A 23,042-nucleotide genomic window follows, 5' to 3' on the forward strand; every position below is an offset into this window, starting at 1 on the left:
GATTTTTTATGTTTTATTAAAGTTGTGAAACACTTACCATCACATGTTTCGCTGCGATTCTCTTCACTGTCAGACTCCATCTGGAAATAAAAAAACAGAAAAAAGTTAATAACAAATAGCAATTTTCAATTCCAGAGATTTATAATCCTGTTTAATAACTCATCTCAACAGGATCTCATCATCAGAGTGACAGCTAAGTTCCTGTCAGTTTAGGTTATTAATAAGTAAGCCAGATTAGCGTCATGCAAAGAGTTTATCACATCACAAGCACTTCATTTGCAATTTCAGAAACATCACAACTTTAGATCTTAAAAAAAAGAATGAATACATTTAAAATTATAGGATTACAGTAAATAATAGTAGTAAAAAACCTAATCCAATCAGTTCTGTGATTCCTGGAGCGTGCAATGAGGCGTCAGCACAAGAAATGAAAGGTCAGTGAACTTTATGACAAATAAAAGAGGGGAATTTCACGCAGTAGATCAGGTCCATTACGTGCTTCATATTTTGGCTTGATTTAATTGACTTAGCATCGGCTCAAAACTAGAGCAACAAACTCCCAGCGCAGAGAACAGCCAGACAGGCCTTCACTTTTAAGAGGGTGAGACAGGGGCGAGCGAAAATATAATAATGCAAAAACCAGCGACAAACAAAAGTAGTAGTGTGTGTGTGTGTGTGTGTGTGTGTGTGTTTAGACAAAAAGAGTTGTTAATACCGCTGCACCTACTCACTCTCCCTCTCTCTCTCGGTTTCTCTCTGCCAGCAGTGCCTTGCTGATCCCAAATAAAACCTATTAAATGTAATTATTCTGGGCTGATGGCGCTCTATAGCGGTCGGAGGGTCTGGTGAGCTCGGTGAGTCACTGGCTGGGCTGTTACTTCGCTTATAATGGGAAACATGACTCCTATCTCCCCTTCTCTCGGCTTGGCTGTTGTGATTGAAGCCACTGACCTGTCATACATTTATAATAGGGGGAGCAGGTGTGGCATTGATGGACCTTAATTTCCTTTAATAAACCTTTTATGTGGCCCACTCTTAATGCCACGCCGGCCCTCTCCCGGCTCCCGACGCGTAATAGCTTCATTACTTTTGATTACTGGGGGCCCCTATTGAGACAAACAACTCCCAAACACTATAGATTACATTCTGTAAAAACTAATGTACCTGATTAGTTCATTACACTCGCTCGCTCGTGTACACATAGACGCACGCTAACGCACGCAGCGCCAGAAGTGGCCCTGACGCTTCCGGACGGGCTTTTCTGAACACCTCTTGAAAGCTGAAACTATTAAAAACTGTGAGAGCCAGGTTTTGTTTCGTGATTTCTGTATTGTTTCGCCGCGAGAGTGAAAAGAATGCTTTTATTAGCCCGACGAGCACAGGGGTTTATTTCAACAAAGGGTACGCAGATTTCGAGGGTTACGTAATTTGATATTTCGTATGTTCAGAGCGGAAACTTTGACATGAGGAGGGGAGGGCGATCGGGCGACAGCTGGTCACTAACAATCCCTTAAATTATACGTCACCACCTTACAAAACCAAACCATATGTCAACAAGAACCGTCAACCTCAGGTATCAAGTCAGAATCAGACAAACTTCACATGCTTTACTATAAAATACCTTTTTATATACTTTTAATATACTGTGCAACTGTCACTTTAAGAAGCTACCTAACATCGTCTGCAAACTAAAATAATCAGGTTCATTCATATTAAGAAATATATTATGATTTAATATATTTGAATTATTTTTATTTTTTAAATTTTTTTGCAGTGTGGTGCTTTTAAAATGTTCGTACATCATATAAATACCAAAAATTCACACACACACACAAAAATTATTTATACTAAAACGGTTTATACTAAAACGATAGAAACCCCATAGACTTTCATTTTAAGTGTGTCTACATTTCCATTGTGTCTTAAGCTCACACTGAAAATTTTGACCAAAATAAAAAATAATAATATAAAATAAAGTAAAATAAATGGAGAGCACAATTTTTTATAAAATAAAATAAAATAAAATAAAAATGAAGGGAGCACAAATAAAATAAAATAAAATAAAATAAAATAAAATAAAATAAAATAAAATAAAATAAAATAAAATAAAAATGAAGGGAGCACAAATAAAATAAAATAAAATAAAATAAAATAAAATAAAATAAAATAAAATAAAATAAAAATGAAGGGAGCACAATTAAAATAAAATAAAATAAAATAATAAAAAGATAAAAAGATACTCAGAGTTTAAAACAACAGATGTTGCCTCCAAGATTCAATTTCAATTTTCAATTCAATTTCAATTTTATTTGTATAGACGTTGAAAACATTTTTAACAGTGTGGTGCAATACTTTCCTACTTTCATAGGCCTATATGATTATGTAGCATGTAAATACACACATGAAAACATGAAAAATAGAGGTGAGTTAATATGTTAGTCCACAAATTGACACATATGAACAAGAGTGTATAAACTACTGGAGGTGCACATGCGAGACACTCTGACTGAATCAATGGCCAATACATATATATACTCCGCAAAAACAATGACTAATTTTACCTTTGTTTGTTTGGCCTGTAATGAATAAGATGTTCTGCGAGGTCCCCACGGGCCGCTCCGGTTACTGCACACACGTTTCTTCAGCTGTTCTAAGATGTGAGTGTGACATTCATGCTCTGAGGGCAAAAAACGACAGAAGATGTCAGTGACAACTTGAATTACACTTGAGGTGTTTACAGTGTATTTTTGAATGGCTAGTGTGAAATCAATTTTTAAATCACAAATGTGTCCTCAAGTGAAAACATGACACAAAAAAAAAAAAACCTGCAGTTATAAGGACATTTCTATTGTAAAACATTAAAATGCACAGTTTTTACTCTGAAAAGCTATTTCTACCTGTTGAAAATCAATAACTCAATGCAGTCAGGTTGCTATAGTCATTTTTAGGTTGTGCACACTGTTTAAAGAGAGTTCATTTTTAATTTGCTTCCGCTTGGACGACTACATTTAGGAGTTGTTCAAATAGAAACGCTAACATAATATTTTGAGTTTCTGTTGATTAAACCAATCGCCTTCATTGTATTAACTTAATTTTTTTAATTTCAATGAACTCAAAGGTAACTTACTTTTTTAAGTTAAACCAACAATTCTTTTTTACAGTGTTGAACATTTAGGAGTTGTTCGAATAGAAACGCTATTATAAGGAAATTTCTGACTCATGTAAAACATTAAAATGTGCAGTTTTTACTCTAAAAAGCTATCTCTATCTGTTAAAAATCACTATAACTCAATGCAGTCAGGTTGTTTTAGTCATATTAAATAATACTTAAATAATGAGTCTTAAATAATGACTTTTTTTTTTTTTTACATTTTTTGCTAACAGTGCACACTGTTTAAAAAGAGACAGTTCATTTTTAATTCACTTCCACTTGGACGACTACATTTAGGAGTTGTTCGAATAGAAACGCTATTATAAGGGCATTTCTGACTTGTAAAACATTAAAATGAGCAGTTTTTACTCTAAAAAGCTATCTATATCTGTTAAAAATCACTATAACTCAATGCAATCAGGTTGTTTTAGTCATATTATATAAAAATACTCTTAAATAATGACTTTTTTGACATTTTAAGGTAACAGTGCACACTGTTTAAAAAGACAGTTCATTTTTAATTCACTTCCACTTGAATAACCACATTTAGGAGTTGTTCGAACAGAAACGCTAACTGTGAACGTTTCAAACGTTGCCGTTGAGAAACCTGGGAGCGAATTAACAGACAAGACCTCATGTGGCTTTCTTAACAAGATGCAAATTGATTGCTTGACAGAAATCAAATAGCTTGTGTGTAATTAATATGGTTAATCCGGGAAGAGTTTTGTGTGATTGCGCGCATCGGGACAATTTAAACGCTGCGCTACACAACGCCTGAGCTCCGCTATTGGTGAGCCATTCATGCCTGTTGGCTTTGAGAGAGAGAGAAAGAGAGAGCTTTGTGTTAATTATGGCTAAAAACTCCCAGCATCTTTTGCCCGGCGGCCCCCACCACCGCACGAGCACAGGGGCCCGGGGACGAGGAGGGGGCCCCCCCTCATTAGCATAAGAAGAAAGACGGCCCACTCCTTGAGCGGCCCGTCATCTGCTGAATCATTATAAGGGGGTTTCTCTCTGCCCCTTCTGCGCGTCCCTCTGAGGGCCGGGCCACTAATGTGCATGGCCTCGCGGTCTCCAAGGAGATAGTGCTTCCTGATGCAGCGTACGTCTGCGCGTGTGTATGCGGCCGCTGCACTTTGCCCTAACCCATCTGCTCTTTTTCTCAAAGCCCCGTGTGAGCCGAACGAGAGTTGCACTTTAGAGCCTCTAAACATCAATGGGCGTGATTTGTTTTAAATAAACGACACGGCGACCCTTAAAAAAATACATACAAAGAAGATTAGTGTTAACATGCACAAATGAGAAAAAAAATGAATGACATTTTCTGGTCAAAACAGAAACGCACACGCTATCATTAAGGCCGAGCACATGTTAGTGCATTTCTAGTCTTTAACACACGAATGCTAACATCACCAAAAATGAGACAAACAAACAGACAACAACACAATGCATATGGTAATTACGTTTGTTATCAGCATCACAATCACTCATCGGATTTAACCGCTCAAGGGACGACTGCTGGTAATCAAACCTCAAATCATCTTTATCTTTATAACCACATGCACAGAAATTGTATTCCAGGTTATACTGCAAGTTAAACGACAATGTTTGTGGTATCCTGTTGCGTACCACAGAAAATATATTTAGGAAAAACAAACGTGCATTAAGAATTACCGTATGCAATTACAATGGAAGTCTATGGGGCAAGCGTACAAATTAGTGCTGTCAAATGATTAATCGCGATTCAAGGATTAGTTCACTGTCAAATAAAAATTTCCTGACAATTTACTCACCCCATGTCATCCAAGATGTCCATGTCCTTCTTTCTTCAGTTGAAAAGAAATTAAGGTTTTTGATGAAAACATTCCAGGATTTTTCTCCTTATAGTGGACTTCAATGGTCTCCAAACGGTTGAAGGTCAAAATTTGTTTTAGTGCAGCTTAAAAGGGCTTTAAACGATACCAGATGAGGAATAAGGGTCTTATCTAGCGAAATGATCGGTCATTTTCTTAAAAAAAATACAAATGTATATGCTTTATAAACACAAATGATCACCTTGCAAGTGCTTCGGCATTCCGCCTTCCGTATTCTTCAAAAAGCTTACGCTGAATGTCCTACGCCTTCCATATTCTACTTACGAAAAAAACGGCACTGGTGGCGCGTTCGTTCCATAAGTTGAATAGGTATCCAACTTATTCCTTATTCCTCGTCTGGTATCGTTTAAAGCCCTTTGAAGCTGCACTAAAACTAATTTTGACCTTCAACCGTTTGGAGGCCATTGAAGTCCACTATAAGGAGAATAATCCTGGAATGTTTCCATCAAAAACCTTAATTTCTTTTCGACTGAAGAAAGAAGGACATGGACATCTTGGATGACATGTGGGTGAGTAAATTATCAGGAAAATTTTATTTGAAAGTGGACTAATCCTTTAATTGCATCCAAAATAAAGTTTGTTTACATAATATATGTGTTTGTACTGTGTTTATTATGTATATATAAATACACATACACACACGCATGTATATATTTGTATTATGTAAACAAACTTTTATTTTGGATGCGCTTAATCACGATTAATTGTTTGACAGTACTAGTTTGTACGCTTGCCCCATAAATTTCCATTGTAAGTGCATAATTACATACAAATTTATACATGCATGTGTGTGTATTTATATATACATAATAAATATACACAGTACACACACATATATTATGTAAACAAACTTTTATTTTGGATGCGATTAATCACGATTAATCGTTTGACAGCACTAGTACAAATTTAAATACAAGTTGTGTTTTAACTTATATTTTACAAAGAATTAACTTCTATTTAACTATTTCAAACCTTTGTAGGTTATTAGTAACAAATTAGTAAACCAGATTAGTGTCATGGAAGCAGGGTGATTATTAAAAAAAATTGTTAACTAAAAATAAAACCATAAAAAAATTAGGTTACACTTTATTTTAAGGTGTCTGTGTTACAGTGTAATTTTACATTTAAGTACTGCGTAATAATAATTAACTACATGTACTTACTATAGGGTTAGAGTTAGGTTTAGGTTTAGCTAAAGTTAGGTTTAATTATAGCTATTACTATAGTAATTATATGTAATGTGTAATGGACACTGTAAAATAAAGTGTTACCAAAAAAACATTACTTAAATTAAAATAAAATAAAAAATAAAAAACTAAACTTATTCTAACTTGAAGAACTAAAATAACAAACTAAAAATTAATAAAAACTATTTAGACCTATTTAAAAAATATAAAAATTAAGAAAAATGGCAAACAAAAAAACCCCAACAAAATGAATAAATCTTTCAAATTAAAATGAAAGGAAAATTTAAAAATAAAAACTAATTCAAAATATTAATAAAACCTATTAATGATACTAAAATAATTGTTGATATAGCAAACTATTATTTTGGATATTAAATTTCAGAATTATGAAAAATGGATAAAAAAATTTTTTTTGTAAATAATACATTAGCAGTAAAAAACAAAGAATTGTTGGTTTAACTTAAAAAAGTAAGTTACCTGGTTGCCTTAAAATTCTGAGTTTAAAAAATTGAGTTCGTACAATGAAGGCGATTGGTTTAATCAACAGAAACTCGAAATATTATGTTATCAAGTTTGACAAAAGAAAAAATGTGATAAATCATGAAAATATTTTTTTACAGTGTAATTAATTTTGTGGTTAAACTGATGGTTAAAACAATAAATTAAAAATATTAAAAAAGTTTATACAGCCTGCAACGACTGGCCCATAGACTTCAAAGTTCAAAATTAGGAGTCTAAATTATTCAACATGCATTTCATTTGAATTTAACACAGAAATAACTTGCATGTAACCCAGAATACGCCTTTAGACTTTTCAGAAGTGGATTTTTATAAAGCAATGTCATTTTTGTATTAAACGTGCACACTTACAAGTACTCTCTCGCTTGCATTAAGATTTGTCTTTGTATCTCGACTTTGTAAAATGATAAAGGGTAAAAAAGCAGAACGAAACAAGCGTAAAAAACATTCGAAGCACACTCAGTGCCCTTGTCCTTCCTGAATGACTGTTATGATTAGATTGTACTTTCAGTGTAATTACGGAATAAGCACTATGTGGCACTAAACAATGAATAAATAAAGACCTCCAGCTCTATCTCCACCCAGATACCTCCCTCCCTCCCTTCTTCTCTCTCCTTCCAATCACCTTTCCCTGTTTTCTTCTCCTCTCTCTCTCTCTCTCTCTCTCTCTCTCTCTCTCTCTCCATATCACCTGTCTCGCTAGTATCGCACATAGAGAGTTATGAAGACACAGGATCTCATGGCAAGGTCACCCGCTCTCTTTCTATCTCTCTCTCTTCCCCTTTTTGTTCGTCTGTAGCATCTGGCTGGAAAAGGGTTAAGCCAGGAATGGATTTAATTATGGAATGAATGGAATCACAATGTGCCTGCAGCAAGTTTGTGCCTCCTTATTTATTAAAGCTGCTGATGGTCCAGGTTTGATGAGCCACTTCGGGCATAATTGAGTCATCATACAAAGAGGGTTCCACGCATTCAGAGAGGTTTTATCAGCTGCAAACAGACCTGATTACTGGCAATTACACTCTGATCTAGGAGGATGGTGGTGGGGGGGCGGGAGGGGTAACTTGTGTGTTTATAGTTTACCCCAGGAATAATTTCCACATTCATTTTACATGCTAAGTGTTTTTCTGTTGCGGCGTAATAAAGCGCAAAGCGAGAGATAGCGGCGTTTTACTTTCATTTTCCCCCTGCGCTGAATGTCTTACTGTAACCGAAAAAAGGGGAAAAAAGAAGAAGAGAGGAAGAAAATAATTGCAATTGAATGCGCATCGGCAGGGCGGTTGGGGGTTTTGTTTACATGCTTTTTTGAAATAAAAAAGCATGCGGAGGTGTGAAGCAAACATTGACATGTGTCTGAACTGGGTGGAGTTGAGCACAATAATGCTTTGATACTTTTTACACTGTTTACTTCAATGGAAATTAATTACATGCACATCAAAGATTGAGTCAAAACAAGACTGATCAAATCTAAAAAATATTCACCATGATAAAAAGCACAGATCATTCACTATATAGGCCTTCTGCCTAAAAACAAAGGCAGAGAGATGGAAAGAAAAGGGACGCTTGAGATTAGAAGGGGCGGGTGTGTGTAAACGCGAGATATCAGTCTCCATGTAGTTCATGCCAGAGACTTTAAACTGTGAAATCTGAGAACTCAAAAGCTGCTATTTTAACTTCTGTTAGCTCCTGGAATATGAGGCTATGTTTTCTTTCTAGGGCAAGCATAATTAGTTTCAGTATAATTACCTTAAAGTGCATCATCTGTCCCTAGGTCTAATGTGGGAGTAACTTCAAAGATACACTTGTTTCCAACTGTTTAAAGCATTTCTCATCTGATAAATTATTCTATGAGAAATCTGCCAGCAAACACAGATGATAAAAAAAAAAAAAAAAAAAAAAAAAAGGTTGTTTGCAATGGAAACAGGCGTTTGCAGAGCTCAAAACTTAGCACAAGTTATTAAGTGCAAACAATTCTGCAAAAGTGACAAATAAATAAATAAATACATTTATTATTAAATTTTTTGGTTGCAATAGTAAGGGAAATTATTATTAAAAATATATTTATTATTATTATATATTATTATTTTATTTTTCAAAGAGAAATTTGCCATTTGCCAGCAAACACACATGACGAAAAGAAAATGTTGTTTGCAATAGTAAGAATTCATTATAATACATAATAATTATAAATAATGTATATATATATATATATATATATATATATATAGTGCTGTCAAATCGATTAATCGCGATTAATCACATCTAACATAAGTTTGTGCTTACATAATATGTTTGTGTATATGTATACACACACATATATTATGTAAACATGTTAGAAGCGATTAATCGCGATTAATGATATATATGTGTGTAACATTCATTTTTCAAAGAGAAATTTGTCATTTGCCACACATGATAAAAAAAGTTGCTTACAATAGTAAGAATTTATTATAATACATAATAATAATTATAATAAATTATATATATATTAGTGCTGTCAAATAGATTAATCGATTACTCACAAGGAATCGCATCTAACATAAAAGTTTGTGCTTACATAATATATGTTTGTGTATATGTATATATACACACACACAATATATAATAATATATATACACACATATATATTATGTAAACAAACTTTTATGTTAGAAGCGATTAATCGTGATTAGTTATATATATATATATATATATATATATGTAACATTTATTTTTCAAAGAGAAATTTGCCATTTGCCACACGATAATAAAAAAAAGTTGTTTGCAATAGAAATAATTCATTATAATACATAATAATAATTATAATAAATTATATATATATTAGTGCTGTCAACTCGATTAATCGATTACTCATGAGGAATTGGAATTGCATCTAATATAAAAGTTTGTGCTTACATAATATGTTTGTTATATGTATACACACACACACACACACACATTATGAAAACAAACTTTTAAGTTAGATGCGATTCATCACGATTAATCGATTTGACAGCAAATATAAAAAATTCAGTGCTTAAGCTTCTTTCAAATATATTTAATATTTGGCTCTTTATTGTGTGAAGACAAAAACATACATTTTAAAACCCAGTTAAAAAAACTGCCTCCAAAAGAGCTAAAAAATATTGTCAGGCACTTTAAAATAAATTGATAAAGTCAGATGGTCAGTTCTCCCTTTCTACTGAAGCTCTTTTAAAGTAAAGTCCCATTTGAACAGAGAGAGAGAGAGATACTTCATTAAAGTCTAGTAAAAGACCTAGTTTAGGGACACAAATATATTTCAGAAAGGTTACTGAGCAATGCGAACATATTTATTTATGCTAACAACTGCGTTGCATTGTCTCTACATCTTCAATTCAAAGGCTGACCTATCGCTTCCCTTAATGTGGTTTGGGGAAGCATAAAAGGGCATCTGAAACGAAAATGAGATGCCACAATCGAGGCCAGGTGTTAGCAGGGACAACTTCCACGCCCGTTCTCCGTTATCAGCACGCACTGATCCGGCCCATTGTTTCAGGACGGGAAGGTATCTCAATAGAGAGGACGCATGAGTACTACCAGGTGGTCGGCAATTTGTTGAAGCCGTGGCTACCATTCCAGCTAAATCCTGGAGCACAAAAGGCAGGTCTCCAGGCTCTGAAGCCCTTGGGTTAAAAAAAATTGAAAAAGAGAAAGGGGCGGGGAGGGGGGTGGGGGGTGTCTGGGAGAAAGTATATCACGGGCAGGGCTTGAAAGGAGAAGACCCTTTAAACTCCTGATTCCTAATAAGATTGAAATGAACAGCTCGCATGGCAGCTGTACTTTTCCCAGGGTTAATTACCTTTCACTGCACTTGCCTAATGAGTCAGCTGTTCCTGTCATTAAACAACTCCACTTCACCATGGCTTCTTCATCCTCCACAAACACTGTCCCTCCTGTTTGCTCACTTGTTCCAGCAGCATGTGAGACGGAGAGAGAAAAAGGGAAAGGTTGCCCTTCATGGCATATGTTTGGAAACTGGCGGCCACTGACAGTGTTGAGCTCTGATTATGAAATCGAACCCCAAAACAATCTGGCAACGCAAATGATGGGGAATTGCACTTGAAATTTAGATTCACGTCGCATAAATTGCATCGAAATTAAACATTTGGAGGGTAAAAAGTTACTTTTTTCCAATACACTAGTGATTCCCAACCTGAGAACTTGTGCAGTTTAAATTTTGCTTTGTTAAACATGCAGTATAAAGCAACTTAAACATTTTGTGGCTGTCAATAGATTAAAAAAATACTAATTAATAAATAATAAAAAATTATATAATTATAATAAGTTCAATTAAAAAATAATAATTGATAATAATAATAATAATAATAATAATAAAATATTAATAGATTAAAACCACAACTAATTGTGATTAATGTCATTATTTCAGTTCATTTATAGAGATAACATGATAATCTGTAAAGTTTTAAACTCAAAGTAGAATATATGTGCTAATTATAATAATATATAAATTAAAAAATAAATTAATTATTAATTAAATAATAATAAAATATTAATAGATTAAAACCACCTGTTTAATGTCATTATTTTAGTTCCTTTATTAGGAAAAAAATATGATAATGTGTAATCTGTAAAGTTTTACACAAAGTAGAATATATGTGCTACTTGTAATAATAGCATCAATTTAAAAAATAATAAATAAATAAAAATTCATAGATTAAAACTTACAAATTGTGATTAATGTCATTATTCAAGTTCCTTTATAAGGAAAAAATATTATAATATGTAAAGTTCAATTTATTAGTATCACTTTAAAAATATTTAAATAATAATAAATGATAATAATAAAAAATAATAGATTAAAGACACAACTAATTGTGATTAATGTCATTATTTCAGTTCCACTATGAAAAAAAAGTGTAATCTGTAAAGTTTTACACTCAAAGTAGAATATATGCACTACTTAGTGAGTTTTTTCTTCACCCACAATAGTTTTATTTGTTTAAAAGTAGCTTTAATAATATTATTGATGATCATTAATGCTAAATATTCAGTAATGCTAAATGATATATAACATAACACAATAAGAACAGTGAAGATGAGGGATACTTGAGCCTTATTAAAAGGGGTTCTTTGGGGTACATGTCACAAAAAAACCACTGCAATATTTGACACTTCACCTCATAACACACAAGCCGAGTCGAACAAACCGACATCTTCAACTCTAACAGTGTCAAATCCCAATATAAACCAAAGCGAGCAGGTCTATAACACGGTGGAAAGTCCTCTTTGGCATCTAAACAGACAGCAGCACCACAGAGCTCTGCTTCAGCACATCTCCGCCTGTGCTGTCATCATTTCAGGAAGATGCGACGCATGCAGGCTGGATACTGCAGCTCAGGCTGTTCGGGGAGTTTTAAGTGATTTTTGCCAGTGTGTGGCGAAATCCCCAGGCCACCTGGATTACAAACTCTAGTCCTTTAACTCATGCCAGTCTAAATCCATGTTAACTCGGATTTACCTCTGGCATAGGAATTCCCAGTCCGAGTAAGCTTTGTTTGGAAAGAGTTGCGCCTAAGTATTTTATGCATTAAAAAGAGGACTAGTGGGGAATTCTGATTTAACTAATGTCCAAAAGGGCTGAGGGATCAGGATCATGGATTTATGAAGTCTCATTCTGTAATCTTCTAATAAATAGAATGGATGCGCGCACACTTTTGTCATAAACTTGTTTTTACAACTTGCTTTTAAGGTGCTTACAATAAATGATGTGTAAGAAATGAACTCGAAGAACATTGGCAAACATTTCCATAATTCCCTTATTTTATCCTAATAACTATAGTGTTTGTGTTAGCAGAACAACAGCAAACAAACAAATACACACTTCTAAAGCTAATGTGGGTGTGTGTGTGTGTGTATATTACTAACAGTAACTATTTTACTAATTACTTTATGTAACTCTTTAACCCAATACGAAAAACTTTTTGCATTTTTAGAATAAAAAAAAATCTCTATATATTTATATATATAATACACCAATTCTTTTTCCAAATAAAAACATCCCAAAATGTCCCAAAAGGGAAGTTCAGCTCAAGCTAAGCAAATGCGAACACACACACCCACACACGGTGTCACACACCCACCCACACACACTCACAAACACACACACACCTGCAGCGCTCACACACACTCGCACACACACAAAAAACACACACACACACACCCACCCACGCACACACACTCACTCAAACACTGACACAGACACACATACACACACCTGCGCACACACAGTCACACAAACACTCTCACACACGCGCACTCACTCACTCTCTCTCACACACAAAAACACACTTACTTACTCACTCACTCACACACACTTACTTACTCACACACACACACACACACTCACTCGCTCACAATCACACACACACACACACACACACACACACACACACACACACACACAGACACATGTTTGTTTTGTGAACTGTGGGGACATTCCATAGGCGTAACGGTTTTTATACTGTACAAACCGTATTTTCTATCGCCCTACACCAACCCTACCCCTAAACCTACCCATCACAGGAAACTGCACATTTTTACTTTCTCACAAAAACTCATTCTGTATGATTTATAAGCCTTTTGAAAAATGGGGACATGGGGTAATGTCCTCATAAGTCACCCTCTCCTTGTCATACCCATGTCATTATACAAATTTGTGTCCTGATATGTCACAAAAATATGCACACTCACTCACACACACACACACTCACTCGCTCACAAACACACACTCACTCATACACACACTCACATACACAAACACACTCACTAACTCTATCACTCACACACAAACACACAACCTCAATAATTCGCTCACACACACACACACACACACTCTCTCTCACTCACACACTCACTCACATACACACACACACACATACAATCACTTACTCAATCACTTCCTCACACACACACACAAACACACTCACTCAATCACTCGCTCACACACGCACACACAAACACTCACTTACTCAATCAGTTTCTCACACACACATACTTATTCACACACACACACACACTTGTGACCCTACAGTGAGGTCACACTATTTTCTACTTAAAAGGTCAAAAAAGCAACATTATGAGTTTAAAACAAGCTTCCAGACCAGCAGATGGAACTTCAACATGATTATATGCATCAGTAAAATGAATAATCTTTAAGCAAATGTAAATTTGAGGATTTAATAAAGAGGATGGATTCTGAACACTCTTAACCCATATTCTCATAGCCGTTAAAAAAAGATATGCATCTTTCAAAGGACCAAATGTTCGATAAAGAAGTACTTCATAAATTGAAGTGGTTTCAATTTCCAGATTTCAAACTCTCTGCTTTCGCATTTATCAGATTGTGACTGACCACAACTTTAGATATTACATTGAGTGTGTGTGTGTATGTGTGTATGTGCATCAAATCTGAACCATACATTTATTTAAAAATAACAAGCCATGTCGCAAACAATTAAATATTAATTTACAATATTTTTGCATTTATGCTATTTCTGAATGTTACGGCAAATTTGTGGGAAACCAAAATTACTATTTTATATTATAAAGAAAGGAAATATACAACTAAATGACATATATAAAATAAAAAAAAAAGAAAGAAAAAAAGTGGTAGGCATGAAATATGTTTTTTTAGGCAATTTTTTTTTACTCTAACCACATTATTAAAAGCAACAGTGCTGAAGCAAACTTTGAGAAAAAGCGAAAAATCAATTGACATCCTCTGATTCAACAGTCATCCTGAAATAATCAGTTAACCATGAAGCGTAAACTCCACTAAATCAGCAGACAAGCTTTTCTAGCTTTTGACTTTCATCTTGGAAGAACCTACTTTAGTTTTCACTGCGATACATGTACGTCAACTCGCCATGAACATAATCAAAAGCCACACTTCCCAATGCATAACTAAACAAAAACTACTAGTTCCCAAATGAACAAGCTTCACAGCTAAAGACAAGAACTATGAGGCGAAGACAAAAGTAAAGTGTACATACGGAAAGACAAACAATGTATTAATTACAGTGAAGAGTTTTATCCAAAGAAGAGAGTCTCAACTCCGCTTCCAGGAGCATCACCCCTCTCAAACACGACCCTGGAAATGACAGCTTACAAAAAGCACTGCACTTGTCTTGATGCATTTCACAGATCAAGCCCTCCATCCAGCCAAGCATCTTTCTCACCCCCTTCCCTCTCTTTCTCTTAACAAACACAGACGTGCAGACGGACACAAACACAGTCAGCGGGGCAGTGAAGGGCCACCTGACTTACCACATCCACGCTAGCTTTTCACAGCGACATGAAAGGTGTTGTTAGTGGAGAGCAGAGGAGGTGGGGTCGGGGTTACGCTGTGTCTTGCTGTTGTGTCGCGTGGCGAGAGGGGAAACCGAGTGCTTTGGGTCTCTATCCCCCCCGCTCGCCCCCCTTCAGCCTTTGTGTCATTCATTTAACCACCAATCTCATTAGGCAGCGACGCACAATGGGCTGAACTATTTTCAGTATAAATATACCACATGGTGACCCTCAAGGTATAACTTATGAAGGACTGTCTAATCTCATAAAAGATAGATTAAAAAAGGGGTGTTCAAGCAAAGGTCAGAAAATAAATTAATAAATAAAGATCAGAATGCTTTCATATATGAACTTAAATAAAACATCACTTCGTGTCTTAATATATTCAGTCATTATCTAGTAAATTAATGTAGTAAATGCAATGAATGAGATTTAAATTTTAGTATTTATTAATAGTAATAAAGTAGCATAAATATTATGTTTAAATATGAATAAAAATAAAATAAAAAAGTAGGCTACATGAAGCATATCAAACTATTAATTACATATTAAATATTTTTTTCTTTTGTATTTTTAGTTATTTAATCACTATATTTATACTGTGATCGTGACTAAAAAATAAGAAATTTGTAGTATTTTTTCTTAATCAAAATATGATTGTGCATTGCCAATATCACTCCTCAAAACAAAAAGAAACATTTAAAAATCAAACTGATGTAAATATAAAGTGTAACACGCTATTAATTAAAAAATTATATATTTATATATTTTTTATTAAAAAAAATATTTCCTTAATTTTTCCACTGTAAACATGCCGAAATAAGGTAATTTGTTTTATTATTATTACTCCAGAGTTTTGGAAAAAATGATAAAGAGTTTATATTTACATTGCCAATGTAAAAATAAAGTGTAACACACTATTAATAAAAAATTTTAAATGAAAAAATTCAGATTTATATATTTTTATTTAAAAAAAAAATATTTCCTTAATTTTTCTAATGTGAGAATGCCGATATAAGGTACAATTTGATTTATTATTATTACTCCAGATTTTTGGAAAAATGATTAAGAGGGCATTGCCAATACCACTTTTCAAAACAAAAAGAAACGTTTAAAAATCAAAGTGATGTAAATATAAAGTGTAACACACTATTAATGAAGAATTAAAAATTTAAAAATTCTGATTTATATATTTTTATTTTAAAAAAAATATTTCCTTAATTTTTCTAATGTGAAAATGCTGAAATAAGGTACAATTTATTTTATTATTTGTTTTATTATTAAAATATTATATTTTATATAAGTGCATTGCCAATATAATTTTTCAAAACAAAAAAGAAAAGTGTTTTAAAATCAAAGCGATGCAAATATAAAACAATAATAGATAAAACATAGCAAATTATTAATGAAAAATTAAATATAAAAAAAAATGTATGTAAAAATGTAAAAAAAATAAATAAATAAAATATTACTATTATTTCAATTACTCCAGAATTTTGGGGGAAAAAATGCTAAAAATATTCAAATGCCAATATCGCTCTTCAAAACAAAAAGACGTGTTTTAATATCAGAGCGATGTTTACTAATGTTACACAGGCCGCTGTGTCCTCCTGACTCCAAATTATCTTTCTCCTCATAATTCCATGTAAAATGCATTAAGGTGGGACTCACACCAGTGGCAGCTGTCCATAATCAGCAGGGACATGTCTATTGGCTAGCTTGACCCATGTCAGTAGACAAAACAAACAGAGACACACACACACCATTATAAAAAAAAAAAAAAAAAGATTTCTAAAGCCTAGGACTTGCCGAGCGAGGTCACTGGAGATTTTCCAGACAAACGCAATCCGGAGGGGTGGTGGATGGTGTGTGTGTGTGTGTGTGTGTGTGTGTGTGTGTGTGTGTGTGGTGAAGGGGTGGTGGATGGTGTGGTTAAAGGGGGGGGGGTGGAAGAATAAAAAAGGACAGGCTTAGAATCTCATTTTACCAGACCGCACACAATCTGGGCTCCCACTGAACTATCTCTGCCTGACCGCTTTCTATTTATCCCTTATCAGTGTTTACCAACCGCTACTTCTCTTTCATTCATACTGTGCGGCAGTTCTCTTACTATCAGTCAACAGCTGACACCATGGAACAGCCTCAAAGGCATAGGAAAGGATCAAAACTGAACCAAAGCTGTTTAAACAATACAACAGAGGAAATAAATTCATAAATCCTAATTCTTCCCAACCCACAAGGGTGCAGGCAGATCCTTTATAGTTAGGCCAACAAACACACCCGCAGCCAATGAGGTAACACTGCTATCAAGGTAGATGCTGAAATATATTCAGAGGGAAAAAAAAGTGTCAAAAAAGGCCCATGTAATTTTAATTACACAACGTGGCTCGCTGCCTTTTCGTGCTTTACTTTTTTTATTTACTTCTATTTTTGCCTGAGTACAAATTGATCTTCATGCTGGATTTTTTTTTTTTCAGTTCGCATTCGGTTATCTGTCATATGAAAGATATCTGTCTAAAGATTCAAAGAAACATTTGATGCATCGCTTAAATCTCTCACAAACGCTCAAGCCAATCAGATGGAGAGGATTCTGTGCCTTTTGTTTTCATTTACACATTTTCAGTTAATTGCGAATATAATTCCGGAGTCATCGCATCAAACGGTCGGCGCTAAAAATCAAACGTTGCTCTATTGTGTGTAATCTTCCTGCCATGCTCCTGATTTCACTTGCATTTCTCCAACACACACACACACACACACAGCGCTCTGTTTTCCTGGACTACTGTTCAAAAGTTAAGTAATTAATTACATTCAGTCTATCACCAGCTGCTCCACAGCAGATGGAACATTTTTAAAACCTTGTTGAATTAAACCCACAAAATTCATTTGCCTGGATTAACCAAGTGAAGTTTGTGCATGGATGGCTTTGTGTAAGGGGTTGAGGGGGAAAAAAAACAGGTAACAAGATGTTACACGGGTACACAATTACCATGTGGACACGTATCTCTTGATTTACTAGGCTAAAATGGCATGCAAATGCCAGCGTGTTGATGTTTAGCGCTACGAAGTTGAACCTAAATAGTAGCTAGTAGCTTTACTCGTGGTTCGATGTTTTCTAACAGCTGAGTAGGCGTAAACGAGCGGGTCATAAGGTCATAAAGGTTAAAGCCGAACCCAGATGACCTTCAACAAAGCTGAGGCCTGTTTGTGAGGAAGAGAGTCTGTTCAGGACCAGCACCATGGACAGTTCCCTGATCTCTCACATGACAGGATAAAACTGTTGCGAGCCTGTAATGAGCCTGACATTTGAAGATAAAACATCATTCAGATTGCTTAAGAGACACGCAATTCTGTTGACTTTGCTTTAGCAGCGGCGAATGACAAAACTAACAGTTCAAAAAGTGAAGCACACAATCTAGAATTGGTTTTGTTAGGGAAATGTACTTGTACACAAAATATACTTGTACTTCAGCACAAAATATATATTAAAAGTATTGATTTTTTTGACGTCTACATAGAGATTTTGGCTTGAAACATAAAACACAGTAGTTAAATGTTCTGTTGGATTAACAAAATAATGACACTATCACTAAAATGTTATTTTATGACGATTGTCTTAGTACAAAAATACATACAAATCAATGTATTAACCACATGATTCGTTTGTTAAAAATACTTTGACTCATTTTAATGAAACATTTACTATGTATGTGTTTTAAGCAATAGATATTTTTGGCCTGAAAACAAGTTATTGTGTGAATGTGTCCATCAACAGCAACAAAAAATATCAATAGAAAATTAACCTGTTGACATGGCATTGACTCACTTATGTGTACTAAAATAACTGCTTTATTGCAATGCTGCTAACACTACTAATTTCTAAGAACGCACACAAACAGAAAGTTTCAGCTCATCTAAAATATTAACTCTCAGACAAAAACACAATGCTAAAGTCTGTTTTATCCATGACACCACACGAACATAGATATGAGCCTTGCTTTCCAGGTGGCAACTGCTAAAAACTAAACAGAAACCAAACAGCGTATGACCTAAAGACAGCAGATTGAAGGCAGCGCTAACGCAGACCGAAGCCTGAAAGTTTGAGATGAAAGACAGGAAGGGCTGTGTGTGCTCAGCTGCTGTATACCGAAAGCCCAAGCTTTGTGCTAACACACAATGCTAACATGTCTAAGACTCGCTTAAACCCTCCGGCACACGCACAGGGACTTTAATTTAGGTAGACAACATCTACTGTTATCTGTGTGATTAAAAAATAGGTCATTCTTCTTCAAATACACAGTTTGAGCTGTCTAATCTGCCCTTGCGCTCTCTGAATCTGAAGTCGTTTTCAGTGAACAATACAGCTAATCTTAAAAAAGTAAAAAATGAATCAAAAACACAAAGTAAAACGGAACTATATTTTATTTTAAAAACAATACATTTAAAAAAAATGTATCTTTTTTTAAAACATCAAGTAAAATGTTACAGTGCAAATTCTAAATTTTAAATTCTAAATTCAAAACTTTCTTTTGTACTAAGCTGTCAACAGCAACACATCCTGTCAGTTCAAAGACAAACAGCTCGATTTGATACCCAAACAAACCGACCACAGACGGCTACAGCTACTGTCACATCACACACACACACACGTAAAAAAAAAAAAAAAAAAACGAGCGGAACACCAACCTACTTGACTGATGCTGAAAGTTAGCTGCGGATTCTGTGGTCCCTGCTCGGCTGATGCTCTAGCGCTGGAGCCGGTAGCTTTTGAAAGGTAGTCCCCAGGAATATGACACACTATGTCTGTGACAGCCCCGAGATAAGCACCTGCGTTCTGCTCTCTTTCTACGTCACACCTCCCTATTCACAAGCTCTCAATATGATGCACATTTGCACATCAACAGCAACCCCTCCACTACCACACACACACACACACACTTCACTCCACTCCCACATCCGCAAAACATAAAAACCGGCGCACAGAGGGGAGGAACAGACAGTTTTTTTTCTCTTCCATCACTCTCCACATGCACACACTGATTTATCCTGCTTTTCCCAACATGTGCATGCAGGTGCGTGCTTGCGTGGAATTGCGTCTCCCCTTAAAAAACTAAACTTTCATGCATATATTGTTGTGATGAGTGTTTGGGCATATGTCCTTCCAAACACCCCCCCACCACCCCCCTTTACCCCATCCCACTCCACCCACAATCTCTCCTCCCCCCATATCAGTTACCATGCAAATGAGATGGAATGTCAGCCTTCGGTAGCAGATGGTCAGAGATGATAACAATGGCTCAACAGACCAGTTCCAATGTCTGCCACTTTATTGCTACGGAAACAACAAGCAGAAGTATATGTAATGAGAGGTCGGCCTGGTGGATGTTTTTTCCTTATTTGCACTCCATGCCCTTTCTGAAATGAGACTTACCTCGGTTTTATGCTATTATGTATTTCACGAGTGCTGCCGGGTCATTCTGTGAAACAGATGAGGTGATTTTTAATGCTAATTTTGTGAGATTGAAAAAATATTATTCAGATAAATTATGTGTTTTAGTGTTGCTGACTTAAAGTCAGCATGAAATGGAAGTTATTATTGTGACATATTCGGCTTCTCAAACAAGAAAAACGTAGGGCGGGATTGATTTTGTCCATCGGGAGCTGATTGGTTCATTGGATGGTTGTGGTTTGCTATTGGTCGATCTCATGTGAGTGACAGGTTGTCCCGCCCTCGCGCTCATCGGAGAAGAGAGGAGATGGTGCTGCAAGAGGGAGGGGAAGTTATTTTGACTAAAGATTATGAGATAATCTTGAATTAAAAAAATTAATGATGTGCATTTGAATTGTCAAATTTGATTTCATGGTGACTTTAAGATAAAATTGAATAAATATTGAAAGATAATTACGCTTTCAGAGGGGTTGGCGGTAACAACTTTACAGTTGACTTTACAAGCCTTGTGCAACTAAAAGGTGCGTCTTAGAATTAGAATCTAATGCTGATATTTCCATCACGGTCTCATGAGAAATCATAACAATTTGTTAGACATACCAAATTCCTAAGAAATTTTGCAAGCTGGGTTGCAAATCTAAGCCTAAACTAACCATAAAGCCGAGCCCAACCTTTAAACCTCAAAATCAAGACTGTAATAAGAAAAGAAAATATAAAAGTATGTTTTATTATGTTCCAAATGGTACAATCTCATATAATTTCAGCAAGTCCTACAAATAATTACAAGATATCGCACAAGTGGATATTTTGACAAATTAAAAACTTGAAAATTATTAATCATTCACTATTTTTAGACTTTTAAAAACAAAAAAGGTTTTGACAGAGATGCCATAGAAGAACCATTTTTGGTTCCCCAAAGAACTTAAAGTTCTAAAAAGAACATTTTTTTTTCTTAGTGTAAAGAACATTTTAATAATCTAAAGAACTTTTTCCCACTTTTGTGGAATGGAAAGATTCCATGAATGTTAAAGGTTCTTCATGGAACCATCAATGCCAATAAAGCAGCTTTATTTTTAAGAGTGTACTATTAAAAATATTAGTAACATGGTGGACATTTTAAGATCAGTGGATACACTGTAAAAAAGAATTGTTGGTTTAACTTAAAAAAGTAAGTTTCCTGGTTGCCTTAAAATTTTGAGTTCATTGAAATTAAAAATTTGAGTTAACACAATGAAGGCGATTGGTTTAATCAACAAAAACTCAAAATATTATGTTATCTGAACCACATTACTTATTTAAGTGATAACAAATCATGACAATAATCATTTTTTACACTGTAGAGATTATACGAAAGGGGTGCCTTTTCCCATTTGTTGTATTTTTACTCTTTTTCATATTAATGTGTTAAATTGCATTTTACATAATTATGCTTTTAAGTTTTTTTTTTTTTTAATGCTTTCAGTTTCACAGTTGAATTTGACCTTACAAGACATTTAATGCTGATATTTCTCAAACTTTTCAATGATCCCATTTATTATAATCCAATAGAAATTATGTAGCCCCGCCCCTCTTCAGCGCTGCGCTCGTTGTGTTCTATCTTCCGGTTTGTATTTCCACAGCATGAAGGAAAGATCTTACGGATTTATGAATGAACCGCTCCTTTTAAAATTTTTACAGTCAACTGACATTTGTTATGACATCCGCTCCAAACATTACAATGCTTGTGATAAATTTCATTAACTCTACAATAAGTAAATCCACTTCACCAGCTAATATGACAGCGATGTCATAGAAATTAATATATAGAGCTACCGGAAAAACAGAAGTTCAAACACAAAATTCTGTAACACTTTAGTATGGGGAACACATATTCACTATTAATTACGACTTTTGCCTCATTAAACTTTTATTTTACTGCTTATTAATAGTTAGTAAGGTAGTTGTTGTAGCGGTTAAGTTTAGGTATTGTGTAGGAATTAGAGATGTAGAATATGGCCATGCAGAATAAGGCATTAATATGTGCTTTATAAGTACAAATAAACAGTCAATACGCAAGCTAATAAGTAACTAGTTAAAAGTGAGAATTGTTCCCCATACTAAAGTGTTACCAAAAATTCTAAAGATGTCTGCAAGCTTTTTTCTCTGGCACAAAACAAATTGTCCCCTTCTAACAAAAATACCAACAAAAGTTGAAATGATTAAAAATATGGAAAAAATTTAAAAAAAAAAATATATATATATATATATATATATATATATATATATATATATATATAATCAATTGTTTAAATAATACATTATATGTAATCTAAAATATAAACATTTATAACAAAGACAAGATTTATTTCTACATGAATTGTTTCCATTAAAATGTGGAAATTTGCTAATATATAAAGGATGTGGGGGAAAAAATCATAAAAAAAAAATCATTAAAAAATAAGTTACTTGATTTTGACTGATACATTTAACGCATGTTAAAGCTTTATCTAATAGGCATCAGCTATCCTAAAATCGGCAATATCATACAGTACGC

General features: G+C 34.5%; 1 protein-coding gene across 1 annotated transcript in view; it reads right to left on the reverse strand.

Moving 5' to 3' along the window:
* Positions 1–23,042, reverse strand: part of st18 (ST18 C2H2C-type zinc finger transcription factor) — a 76,022-nt gene that overhangs the window by 36,870 nt on the left and 16,110 nt on the right. Inside the window, exons 3-4 of the mRNA XM_051882017.1 lie at positions 2,562–2,677; positions 38–80 (exon numbers count right to left, since the gene is read on the reverse strand). Of these exons, the coding sequence (XP_051737977.1) occupies positions 38–80; positions 2,562–2,677 (159 nt within the window). The remainder of the gene's footprint in view (positions 1–37; positions 81–2,561; positions 2,678–23,042) is intronic.

Source organism: Ctenopharyngodon idella, chromosome 23, assembly GCF_019924925.1.
Source record: "Ctenopharyngodon idella isolate HZGC_01 chromosome 23, HZGC01, whole genome shotgun sequence".
Classification (NCBI taxonomy): Eukaryota; Metazoa; Chordata; class Actinopteri; order Cypriniformes; family Xenocyprididae; genus Ctenopharyngodon; species Ctenopharyngodon idella.